This window comes from Gopherus evgoodei, chromosome 2 (assembly GCF_007399415.2).
Source record: "Gopherus evgoodei ecotype Sinaloan lineage chromosome 2, rGopEvg1_v1.p, whole genome shotgun sequence".
NCBI lineage: Eukaryota > Metazoa > Chordata > Testudines > Testudinidae > Gopherus > Gopherus evgoodei.
The window spans coordinates 38,177,647-38,191,351 of NC_044323.1; the positions used below are offsets into that span (position 1 = coordinate 38,177,647).

General features: G+C 39.8%; 1 protein-coding gene across 1 annotated transcript in view; it reads right to left on the minus strand.

Annotated features, from left to right (window-relative positions):
- The window catches only part of PLXDC2 (plexin domain containing 2), a 419,584-nt gene that overhangs the window by 238,965 nt on the left and 166,914 nt on the right, over positions 1-13,705 (minus strand). Inside the window, 1 exon segment of the mRNA XM_030550413.1 lies at positions 1,979-2,190. Within this exon segment, the coding sequence (XP_030406273.1) occupies positions 1,979-2,190 (212 nt within the window).

A 13,705-nucleotide genomic window follows, 5' to 3' on the forward strand; every position in this document is an offset into this window, starting at 1 on the left:
TTACATATGTGCCCAAATGGGAGTACAGGAGGCAATAAACAATTTATAAATCAACATACAGGTCAAGAGTATCATTTACCAGCCAGTAACTTCCATGTTAATGCAAACAGAAGATGCAATTAGCATGTACATATTGTAAAATTGAAAAAACAAACAAACAATCTCCCCTTGCCTCCTGCCCAGAAAAGCCTCATCATTTTTGACTGAAACACCACTGTCTCCACAGATCGCTTAGTGTTCCTTGTATTTGTTGTTCTTTAGCCAAAATAATTATTAAATAATAAGAATAAATAATAAATTAAAATAGATGTGCCAGAAAAACTGAAAGTTGTTTTGTTAATTCTAGGAGAACTTATTCTTTATTTAAGATTTAAATGGTACTGTTATTCTGGAAGCAAAATATAAAGAGTAGAATTGTATAGCATTTAGAGTAAATAATTATTTATTCCAAAATATATTCTGCTTCAAGAATATAGAATATTTTTCAGCATTTAAGCCAACTACAAGAAGTAATTACTGTTTTAAAAAACATCAAGACAAACAGCACTGAAGTCTCTACTTACTGTCCATCTATAAGTACAAAATCTAATCAGATTAACATGGCTACCATTCTGAAACCTAATCAGAGAGCGGATTTCCAGATGACAACAGAAAAATAGCTCAACTCTAAAAAATACTCAGTTACTGGTCACCAACCAACCAGAGTGAAGAATCTCAAAAATACTTAGGGTCAAATTCTGCTTTCAGTTATACAGGTGTAATATGGGAGTAACTCCACTGATGTCAATAGAATTCATCTGGATTTACAAAGGGGAAAATCTGTCCCTTCAGGATCCTAAGCTTATAATCAAATTTAAGTATATATTCTAATATTCACACATTCAAACAACAGTCAGCTCTAAGGATTCATAGTCTACTGAGGTCAATGGAGAATCTTTCCATTGACTTCAATGTGCTATGAATCAAGTCCTAAATGTGAGAAAGTATGTCTCAGCATTTCCCATGCAAAGCTCCATATATTAATGTTTTGGGAGGGCACCTTTGTAGTAGGATTTGGGATTGGATGGAGGGGGAGCTGCTCATCTCCATATCTAACTTGGTGTTTCCCCAACTACTTGCCAATTTTCTTGAGCACTTACCTCTTTCACACCCAGGTTCTGAGTCACCAAAAGACCAGAGGATAAGGCACAAAACTAAGGCTTTTATGAAGAGTGGCCTTCATGCTTTCTCTCATGCTGTCCCTCACTGCTTGTAAAAATATCATCTCAGCATCCACAAAACTATCTAATTATCTTCCTTCAAAGCCCTCCTTAAAACTCTTTGTCAATTAACAATTAGGCTGCTGGTGCACTGAGACCTATCATGCCAACCAATATTGTCTCATTATTCCCTCACAGTCCCCATCAGGCTCTCTGTGTCAATCTGTTTTCTTTTGTTTTATACTTATATTCCAAGCTCTTTAGGGCAGGGACTCTTTTTGTTCTGTGTATGTACAGCACCAAGCACAATGGGGTCCTGGTCCGTGACTAGGACTCGTAGATACAATAGTAATACAAATAATTAATAATAAGTTGCTCCCTTTTTTATATACTATTCTCTTTTTCTTTTCAGGTCCTCCAGCAAGAACTCCTAATGATGCCAAAAAGCCTCCCTTGTCTTGTACAGCAAGGAGACAGTCTCCATCTTGAAATGACCAGTGCAATGGGAGAAAACATCTCTTTTCCCAAGAGTCACAAGTGTCACTCCCTCCCAGACTATCCAAGCCTAGCAACTGGAGAGCAGAAACTGGAGCCCACATGATAACATGTTACATAAACTGTTAGGCCATTAGGCTGGCCTCAGACATCAAAGTTTAAATGCACTGAACTCATCTCTTAGCTTTTAAAAACATTTTGTATGGTTCTGGGACTTTGATTCATGCCACCACTCATAGTGTAGTTCACAAACTGAATAAAGTTCACGTGGAACGAATCTCTACCTCAGTCTGTGTGGTGTTGTCATGTCCCTCGTCAAGTAGGAGGTCTGTGAAGCCCCCGGGTTCTGAGGAATCTTGCCCCATGCTGGCTCTGTTAGTATCAACTGATTTGAGAGACTCTGAGTGCCTTTTCCACCTGTGACTGTATAGGTGTGAATCCACTTGTACGTTTTCCTCCACTCGAGGGGCGCTCTGAACAACTTCATAAAACACACCTGTTTGAAAAAAGAAAAAAATAATAATAATGTAGGGGACAGATGATTATTTATCAGTTGGGATCCAAGCAGCTATTACAGCCAATCACTTTGTTTTATTGATCATAAAAGTAACAGTGCTAACAATTAAAAGGTCTGATTATTTCTTACAGAAGAGTCTTATAAAAATCAAATAAAAGTTGATAATCTTTCTATAGGTTCTTTAAACCATCCTGTTTAATTTAATACTATACTATATATCTGACATGAATTCTATAAAATGATTGGTAAAAATCTACAGAAAGAATATCATTTTATCAAATTCAAGAGATTTGAGCGATTTTTGTAGACCCCTACTAAATTCTACAGAGCACTGTTGTTTTCATCCCTGTCTATTTCATGGCTTAAGAAATGCCTTTCCATGACAGAAAGTTTGAAATTCTCCATGCTGATGCCTCCATCTACCTAAGTACCATCTCTTCTCAAACCAAACCAAAAATCTGAAACAAACAAAAACAACCACCCAATAAAAACATACCCCAGGCAGAGTTTTATTCACAAAAGGGAAGAGGAACCAGACATTCATGTCCACTAAGGGCTTCACTACGGCAATTGATTTTATGTGGAAGGCATTCAGATGCTATGGTGGCAATTTAAAAACCTTATGATAGATATTAAATACTGCAGACTTCCCCATAATACCTGTTTCAGCATAAAAAGCAAATATTGCTTGCTGTGATACTAGTGATATTAGTTAGTAGTGATAATGCTAATGACATATGAAGTGTATCGAGACTGACAATGCCATTAGCACAAATATGTAGTCTCATTAGATGCATTTTATCCCTGTCCTTTCGGGCTTTACAAGTAAATTTATTCTCTTGCTGTGTGAACAAAAACACCATCAAAAACCCTTAAGCAATTTCCACTTTGCTCAACCCAACAGACAATAAAAAATGCATTTGTTAATTCACAATAACTGTATTTAATTTATAACAATACTTAGCATTTATATTTTGCTGTATGTCTTCAAAGGCCTATCTGTATTGATATTAAGTAATTAATCTTTACAAAACCAATGTGAGGTAGGTAAGTAACATTATTCCCATTTTCTGGATGGAAGAACTGGCAAAGAATCTTTATGATTTATTAAAATACAACATAACAGTGCTGTTTAATTACATGGTACTTTACAAACATCAGTTAAGACACACTCCATGCCCAAAGAGAAGCTAGACTAGAATTCTGATTCCCAATCGCATGCTTAGTCCATTAGACGTTACTATCATATTAACACTACAAAGAAACAAAATATTTTCTCAATGCTGCAAAACTTCTCTTTTATGAATAAAGGATGACTCACCCAAGTAAGGCCTTGCAGAACTGGACCCAACATTTGGATTGCTTAAATAATAGTTGTATTTGCATGGCATTGCATAATTGACCAGATGCAATGTGGGGTGTTTTTTCATATTCCTCTGAAATATCTGATATAGTGGCAGGATTCATGAGGCTCAGGAGGCAGGATATAGGAGTAGGAGAATCACAGTCCCAGACACTTGGATCATATTTTATCTCTACACACCATCAGAAGCAACAGTTTCAGTATTCTGCATTGCCCTGCAGGAGATCAGATTTGGCCCTTATCCCCAGTATTGTCCCCCATGGAACATGCAGGTAGGAGTGCTGTGGATGCAATGTATCCAGCCTCCCAGGGAGACTAAAGGTCTCTGAATACTCAGTAGTGACCCTCCATCTGATTAAAGGGGCAGGATCCATAAGGGTCCTCAAGGGAAGAGGTACAGTAGAGATAAAGGTGGGGAAATAATTTTCGGATGCTGAAAAATAAGTTAGCCAAATAGTTTCTATCGCTCTTTTCCCATGCAGTAACTCTCTGAGTTAAGCAAAATGGCATTTCCAAAGCCCTAATAGGTAATCTTCCTGCTGACACTTTAGATAAAGTGAACAGAAAACTAGCATTCAAAAGGTTAAATGAGCAATAAGGAATTCCTGCATTTTGGCATGTAAGGAAATTGGGGATGGGGATGGGGATGGATCGACCAGCCATCACCCCTTGCAGAGCAGAGTCAGTTGCAATAGTGACAAATGCTATGACAGACTTCAGGCTGCTGTATAGGCTATTTTGGGACACTAGCCAATAAGATGCTAAGCTCCTCCTCCAACCTGTTTGATCACCCTCATCTCCCTGGAAATTAATGTGAGCTGAAGGTGGTCATCCCCTGAAATAATCTGGCCTTTAATGGCCATTCTAAAAGCAGAATAAATAGTCTCAGGCCCTAGCTGTCTCCAGAAACCAACTAATCCCATTGCTTTCTTTTAGGCACTGTGTTTCTTTTAGGCACTGTGTTTCTTTTAGGCACTGTGTTTTCTGAAAGCCCTAAAACACTCTTCAATAAACTGCTTCAGATTTCCTTGTTTTATCTAGCAATTGGCTGCCAGAGACAGAGGGACTGCTCAGTAGCTGAACTGACCCGTTTGCTCAGAAAGCTTTATCAACTGCCAGTCACAAATCCATTCAAAGCTACCATACCTGCTTCACCTAAGAGAAGCTCATCAGAATGTTAAGGGATAATAGAGCCTCAGGTCACACAGTGCTGACAAATATATCAGGTTCAATCAAAGATGTGTTTAGTGCCTGCAATACAAATCAGTGACAGTATGACTGAAAACACCAAGTTACTATATTTGTAAGCATCCTTATTTGATAACAGACACCTGGAGAGAAAAGCTGGGGTATGTACACACACAAACACCCATAATTACACTGTGTCAAAAATCACATTCAGTACAATTATATCAGATTATTAATATAACAATTGAACTTAGCATGGCCCTTTTTCACAGGCCAAATAATGAAGTGGGTAAATGTACAGTTTCCTATTTGAAAGTCCAGGTTCAAACATAAGTTAGGCCTGGTTTTCACTCTTTTTGTACAGATTTAATTATTTTGGTTAGGGCTATGATTTTCTACTTAAATAGTAAGTACTCCTAGCTCAGGGCTACACTACAGACTTCTGCCACCATAGCTGCGTCAGTCAGGGGTGTGAAAAGCTGTGATCCCTGACCAATGCAGTTATGCGAGTAGAAGCCCCTAGTGCAGACACGTTATATTGGTAAAGCTGCACTTTTACCAGTATAGCTTGTTTTGCTTGTGGAGGGTGGGTTTATTACATTGGTACTAGAAGTGCAATGGCAATACAGTATACTAGTATTTCTATACTGGTAAAGCACTCCTAGTGTACATACAGCCCTAGTGTGGACACAGTTATGATGACACAAAGGAGCCTTCCACAGGTATAGCTTATTCTTCCCTTCAATAATAAGCTATACAGGTATAAAGCCAACAGTACACATCAATATAACTGTGTCCAGTCTCTAGCTCTGACAGTATAGTTGAAGCACTACAATTGTGCATGTAGATATGACCTTAGGCATGAAGTCAGTCTTGTGATCTCTCAACTTCACCTGTAAAAGCTGTTTGTTCACATTACAAAACTACTGCAGAATTCAACAGGATTGATCCAGGATTGGCAGAATAGGGAAAATGCAGGTTAAGTCTGAGGTGAAATAGCAGAGCTATACTATGGAGTTTCTCAGCCCCTGCCTGTACTTATTACTGTTTCTAAATATTGTTATATCACATTTCTATATGTGATAAGTCCACCAAATTATTTCAATGTTTGTTCTAAAACAACAGCCAAAAATTAAGAAGGGCCCTTTCTAACCAAATCAGCAAAACAGTTTCCCCTTCATGAATCTCCAGTCTTGAGGAAATGACAAATACAGTATCACTTTCTTGAAGTCGGATGAACAGATTGTTTTCTGTCCACTATATGTAAATGTAAAGTTAATTAATCACTCATGGAAATCAATTAGATCAGTGACAGTGTCTTCTAACTTCTGAAGTCAGACAACTCAGAAAAAATAAACGTGCAGAGCCGCAGAAATGCAGCTCTTTCCCAGGTGAAAACTATTTCACTTTTCTTTGTGAACTCAGCCAATGAATCACTGATGCAAAGAACAGCGGTTTACAGGAAATGTAACAAAGTGTTTTACTGTTACCATTTAAATCTTGGTGTTTTCATCCAATTAGCCTGCAGAGGAATACGTAATTCAATTCAAATGGAACACTGGTGTCACACTGGCAAATTAGGTGCCAGCTCATGCCATGGTCACTGGCCCTTACTAACACTGACATGTGTAGCTGGAAGCCAGTCTGGCTTGCCTGTATGCTAGTAGTATCAAAATAGATATTAGAGTTATAAGTAGGGTTACCAGGTGTCTGGTTTTCAGCTGGAACGCCAGGACAAAAAGGGACCCTGGCAGCTCTGGTCAGCACAGCTGACTGGGCCACTAAAAGTCCAGTTGGTGGCTCAGCACGGCTAAAAGGAATGCTCCCTGCCGACTGTGGCTCTGCGTGGTTCCCAGAAGTGGCCCTGTCTGGTATGCACCCCTACTCTGAACCTTAGCGTCCAAAAGATGGGGTACCAGCATGAATTCCTCTAAGCTTAATTACTAGTTTAGATCTTGTAGCGCTGCCACCAACCCGGACTTGCAGTACCTCGTACACTCTGGTCCCCCCAAAATCTTCCCAGGGGACCCCAAAACCCAGACCCCCTGGATCTTAAAACAAGGAGGAACTGACTATCCCCCCCGCTTCCCCCCTTCCTTAGACTTTCCCTCCCTGGGTCGTCTGGAGAGGCTTCACCAAGTCACTGGTGAAACAAGATCCAAATTCCTTGAATCTTAACACAAGGGAAAATAAACCCTTCCCCCACCGTGTCCTCTCCCAGGCTTTCCCTCCCTGGGCTATCTGGAGAGAGAGACAGATTCAAGCTCCGTGAATCTAAAACAAAGGGAAATTCGCCTTCCCCCCCCGCCCGCTTTTCTTTCCCCCCACCACTCCCTGGTGAGTTTAGACTCAATTCCCTTGAGCCTTAACAAGGGGGAAAAAAATCAATCAGGTTTTTTTAAAAGAAAAGCTTTTAATAAAAGAAAGAGTAAAAATTGTTTCTATAAAATCAAGATGGAATTCTTTCAGCTTATAGACACCAGGGAGAATCCTCCCCCCAGCACAAATACAAGTTGCAACAGAGATACAATCCTTCCAGCAAAATACACATTTGCAAATAAAGAAAACAAAAGAAGACTAAATCGCCTTTCTAACTGGTACTTACTAAACTGAACAGAAGATTGGAGAGTCTGTATACCTGTCTGGTCCCTCTTAGATCCCTGAGAGAACAGAGAACAACGAAAGCAGCACAAAACAATGACTTCCCTCCACTATGATTTGAAAGTATCTTGTCTCCTGATTGGTCCTCTGGTCAGGTGTTAGCCAGGTTTACTGGACTTGTTAACCCTTTACTATCTGTTTATGACAGGCCCCTAAGAGCAGGGACAGTCACGCAGCTCCGTGCGCTGCCCCTGCCTGCAAGTGCCACCCCACAGCTCTCGTTGGCCATGGTTCATTTTGTGAAGAACCCACAGAGAAAGAAGACTGCAATGATTCTAGTTTAACCTTTGTTTACAAAAGAAAAGCTCCAATAAACTTAGTTACCATATCTGATAAAAACACACCACAGTGCCTTTCAGCTACTATTACTGATCATAGAATCATAAAATCAAAGAAATGAAGGGACCTTGATAGGTTACCTAGTACAGTCCCCAACACTGAGGCAGAACTAAGTATTATCTGGCCCAGCATTTCTCAAATGCATGTGGCCACCAGGGACTTTTCTTACGGCCACAGCCTCCTGGGTGGTGACTGGGGGCAGGAGGCAAAGCAGCAGCCCCATCCCCGCAGGGCCACCAGCAGTGGTTGGGCCTTGCCCACTTCTGGTGACCCAAAAGCTGGAGGAGCAGACAGTCAGTGAGTTCCCCACCTTCCCAGGACCAGTGGTCAGGCTTCAGCCCTTGTGTGGTGGGTGGCAGGTCTTAAAAAACCAAACAACCAAAAAAGCAAAAGACACAAGATAAAGGACAAGAATGTTCAAAACACCTTATTTGTGTTTCTATTCTGTTTAGGTCCAGCAAAGAATAGAGACAACTACAGAGTATTTTTATTATTGAGTCTACAAAAAAAAATTCCTACATAAATAAGTTATAATGACTGGGACATGTATATGTGCATATTTATTTTTTCCCCTAAAGTTAATCAAGTATTTTAGGAAAAATTGTCAGAGCAGTCACCAGCAAGAGTTTGTGGCCTCACTTTGAGGCCATCAAAAAATCTGTTGGGAGAACCACTGATCTAGATCGTCCCCGACAGGTGTTTGTCTAACCTGTTCTTAGAAATCTGAAATGAAGGGGATTCCACAATGTCCCTAGGCAATTTATTCCCATGATTAACTACCCTGACAGTTATGAAGTTTTTTCAAATATTGAACCTAAATCTCCCTTGGTGTAATATAAGCCCATTACCTGATACAGGAATGGGGCCACTAGTCTTAATACAAAACAATTAGTCAAAAGAAACATTCCAACAGAGAGGTTTACTCTTCCTTTGTTACAGATTTCATCTGTTTCAAACTGCTTTGAGTCTGTTATGTCCTCTTCTTCACTTCATAAATTATTGGTCTTTGGTGGCATGAAGGAAATTCTAAATACAACTGTATGATTCCTCGAACCTATTTCCCTGGACGAAAGAGTCCACCGTAAAAAAGAGAAAGACTAAAACAAATTCAGACAAAGTTTAAGAGAAAGAGAAGTAGTTAATTGATCCTCATTAAATTAAGGACTCATTAAATAATCAATATTGTTGAAGAGGGCAGCTTCTCCCCACTTCCCTGTCCCTCTTTCCTAGCATACAGAGAGATCAGATTTGCATTCTAGAATCTAGGGGTGGTTAACAGAGTTACTGAATTAACTAATCTCATCCTGAACAGGGAAAATCAGTATTTTCTTATTGTGCTGAACAGAGTTGTACTTTCCTCTAGATATTGTATTTCTAGTTGTCCATTATCTGGTCCACAGTGTACATCTGGTCTACATGAATGCTTGCATTCCACACAAAGATTTTATTTGCATTTCTCCAGTGGTACAATGGACTTTTCTGATACTGTTGATCCCCTAGACATTCAAGAGTACAGTTTAGGATGGATGCCATTTGCATATACAGTCAGAATAAAGCATGTCAGTAGTATTCTCAAAATAATTTTACATTTTGTCTCTCATCTCACAATTCATAGTTTTACAGTGTGGCTACTGTTTTAACCTGTCTTTTCTTGCGAGTTATCAGAGAACAGCACAGAAAAGCAGAAAATTAACATGTTTTAGATCAGACGGCTTTTGTATTATTAGTTGTAGTAATAATGGCAAAAAAGTTATGCTAATTTCTGTCTTTTTAATCATAATATTACTACCATGCAGTTAAAATTAAACCATGGGTGTCATTCTATGTGTTTGCCTAAAAGCTACACCATTATCAGACTGAGGGGAAAAAACAAAACAGACCTGTTACAAAAACCAGAACTATCCATCTAATATTCTATTTATACACACTTCTCATTTTCTCAGTCTGGATCTGAGGTCTTTCCAGAGAATGCTAATACTAACTTTACCTTATTTAAACTCATTGTACATATATTGACAAATACTTTTTTTTCCAGTCAATTACTGGATTATAAAATGTTTGCCAAGATCAGACACTAACATTTAATGAAGCTCACTACAGTACGTTCACATCAGACTCATAACTTGAAAGGCAGCCTGTTAGGTTTGGGTTTTTTTTCCCCCTTAAAGTGTCTCATAAAACTACACATAAAAACAAGTGCCTGCCCAGGAATGGGGTAAAACCTCTTCCTGGGGGGTTTTCACTCATCGTTACAGCATACTGCGGGCTCTTATAGGGGAAAAAATCAACACTTCACTTCATTAGGCTGGCAGATTTGTGATAATATAAAACATCTAGCATTATTAATTCTCAATTTCATAGAGGCAATAAAACAAGGTGGGAAAGAATGAGACTGAATTTTGCAGACAGAATATTAGGACCAGTTTCCATGAGGGGACTCTGAAGAAAAGCATACCAAAATCAGCTATTTATACAACTTTAATGTGCATATATTTGGAAGCCCCCTTGTATTAGTATGCAAGGAGAGGACCACAAAGAATCTGTGATATTCCAAACTATGCCAGTTTGGCTAGTTTCTGATCTTCCTAGCAGGTAATGGTAAAAGCAGCCCTGGTGGAGCAGTTCTGTTCAGTTTTAGCTTGAGGGAAAGCCAAAGGCTAAAAGAGATGCAAGTATACTGCTTAACTGGTGGATTAGCTAACCATAGTGTTAGAACACTGGCTTCTTTGTACAATGCAGAGGCTAAGCTTGTTAATTCCACTGCCACTGGTCTGGCCAAGATACTTTTGTTCTCAATATGCCTGTCAGGCTCAGTAATATTGGAGTTTGGAGGGTAATTGGTTTCATGGGCAGCCTTGTCAGACTGCAACTGTGAGCCCTCCAACTCCCTGACTCAATGCCATACCCACACTGAAGATAATATCTGACAGCATGAGCCAAGAAATACAGAAGAGAAAAGAAAACTGAGTTAAAAATGACAATTTAAATGGAAAAGAAACACAATCCAGGATTTAAATCCAAACAATTCTACACTGCGCCTTTTCTTGATAATAGTTCCCAGATTGTCCGTACTACAGCATAAATTAGGGAACAAAGGTGGTACAACTTGGTGTAACAAAAAAATCCATATTATCCACACCACAGGTGTCCCACACCACCCCTGACATGGGAGAACATCTATGACCATCTTTTTAGCAAATTAGTGCCTAAATATGGACAAACTCCTGAGGTAAATAAATCCAGTGGTAATACTACAGAACCCTTAATACCTAAAGACAAGACCATGGAACCTGGCCCTAGGGTGGATAAAAAGTTACATACTGATGTTGGCTCTGTCATCTTTTGTTTCACTGTCAATAGTAAAAAAGGATGTAGTTTGTGGCCTTAGCTGTTTCATAAAAACTCAGCATACTGGAAAGGAGAAAACAAATGAGATTGCCCAAAAGTTTGCAGTGGGCAATACAATAGTATCACCATGAAAAAAGCTACACATCTTTGCTGCATCTGCAGACAGAAGGCCTGATTTTCAAAGAAGGAAAAATTCAGTTTTAAGATAACTTGTGATTTACTTCAAACCAACGTGAAGATGCACACACTGATTTTGGACACAATTTAAAAATAAAAACCTCTCAATTTTCATTACGAATTAAATGAAAGGGTTTTTTTTTCAGCAAATGAAGAGTGAAAAAAGTGTCAATTTGAAATAGTGGCATAGAACTTGGCAACATTATGTCAGCTATTATGGAATGTATTGATTTTTTTAGGCATTGATTAATTTAATAAAAAGTGAAGGTTTAGCATCTGAACACACCATACAGTGCTGATAAGACAGGCTCTTCATGGATCCTCTGCTAAGAGTAAAGAAAAATGGCACTTTCAACCAAGAGACCTGCTCCAACATTTAAGAGAAATAAAGTTTGTCTCACTGTGCTCATGCAGTGGGTTCCTGCTTAAATTGGCTATGGGAGAGAAATATCTAAAACCTTAGTGCTTTTAAATTATTAACATGTTTATTGCAAGAAGTGTCTATTTAGCCAGGATTTTTTATTATGGTTTTTTTCTGTAGAGAGGGGTTGGTCAGAGGCACAGGGATGATATTGACTTTTCTAAGGGAGAGGAGCTGGGACTTCTTTTCAGTGTCTTTATCTTTTGTTACCACTACTACATTATCCATAAAATTTCCCCATATAAAAGGAATACCCAAATGCCTGATTAGGACAGCTTTATGGCACAAAAGTGATTATATTAGGGCCAAGGACCTGGCCTTGAGTCCTTAGAATTTCATCTAAATACCACAAGCATGTTCACATTTACACTTCTCTGAGGCAGAGTTCAAGTAAAATATAACGAGTTTTACACAAATTAAATTGTCACTCTGCAGTGAATAAAATAAGTTTATAAAAGCAACTGACAGAAGTTGCAGAGGCACTTGATGGTCCAAAGGCTGATGACATTACTGCTGCACTCCCAGGCCTGGGCTACACTAGCAGGGGGGTTCGAACTAACCTGGCCGTCCTCATGGCGGCGAGTTGACTGCTACAAGCTCCCCCGTCGACTCCGCTTACTCCTCCTGCCGAGGTGAGTACAGGCATCGATTAGCGGATCGATTTATCGCATCCAGATACATCGACCACTACCTGCTGATCCGGCGGGTAGTATAGCCATACACCCAGTGAAGTATGGTTTGAACTAATTAACACCAAATGACTTACACAAGGACAAAACTAAAAAGTGATTCAGAAAAACTAGAAACGTATCACTTAGCAACATGACAGATCTGAAAGTCAAAGGTTCTACAGATTGATTCTAGCACAGGAAGAGGTTGGAATGCAACATGAGAGATCTGAAAGTCAAAGGTTCTACAGATTGATTCTAGAACAGGAAGAGGTTGGAATGTGACTGGTGTGCTATAAGTCTGAGTTACTTCATTTTCTTATAGGCAATGTTGTTGTAGCCATGTTGGTTCCAGGATATTAGAGTGACAAGGGCGGGGTGAAGTAATATCTTTTTTTGGACCAGCTTCTATTCGTGAGAAAGACAAGCTTTTGCGTTTATACAGAGCTCCTCTTCAGGTCTGGGAAATTTACTCAGAGTACCACCGCTAAATACAGGATAGAACACACTGTTTAGCATAAATAGTTAAAACATATTTCAAGGGACCATTCAAGGTGAAGTGGTCAGTTAACACCCTTCCACTCACAGGAGGGAAAGGAGGAGGAAAAAATGGGAGAGGCCAGGTTTAGTTGGTTATAGATTATTGTAATAAGTCATAAATCCAATGTCTTTACTCAGTCCATGACTTTTAGTATCTAGCAAAGTTATGAATGTAAACTCTCAGTCTTGTCTTTTGAAGGCATTGTGCAGGTTTCCTTTGAGGATGAGGACTGAGTAGTCAGATATAGGGTGATTGTTTTGTACAAAGTGTTCACTCATGAGTGATATGGTGCTTTTGTCTTTTACTATTTCCTATATTAGTTAATTCGAGATCCAGAGGTCTGACATGTCTGTGAGTACATTTCCCAGACCTGAAGACAAGCTTTGTGTAAGCTCAAAAGCTTATCTCTCTCACCAACAGAAGTTGGTCCAATAAAAAAATATTACCTCACCCACTTTATCTCTTCATTCCTTATAGCAGAGGTGGGCAAATTACAGCTTGTGGCCCACATCCAGCCCATGGGAACCTCCTGCCCGGCTCTGGGAGGCTAGCCCCTGGCCCCTCCCCCGCTGTTACCCCTCCCCCACAGCCTCAGTACGCTGTGCCACCAGCGCAATGCTCCGGGCAGCTGGGCAGCACAGCTGCAGAGCCTGGCCTGACCTGGTGCTCTGTGGCATGGCTGGCTCCAGCCAGGCAGCGTGGCTGTAGTGCCGCCAGCCTCCGGTGCTCCAGGCAGCATGGTAAGAGAGCAAGGAGAAGGTGATGTTGGATAGAGGGCAGGGGAGTTC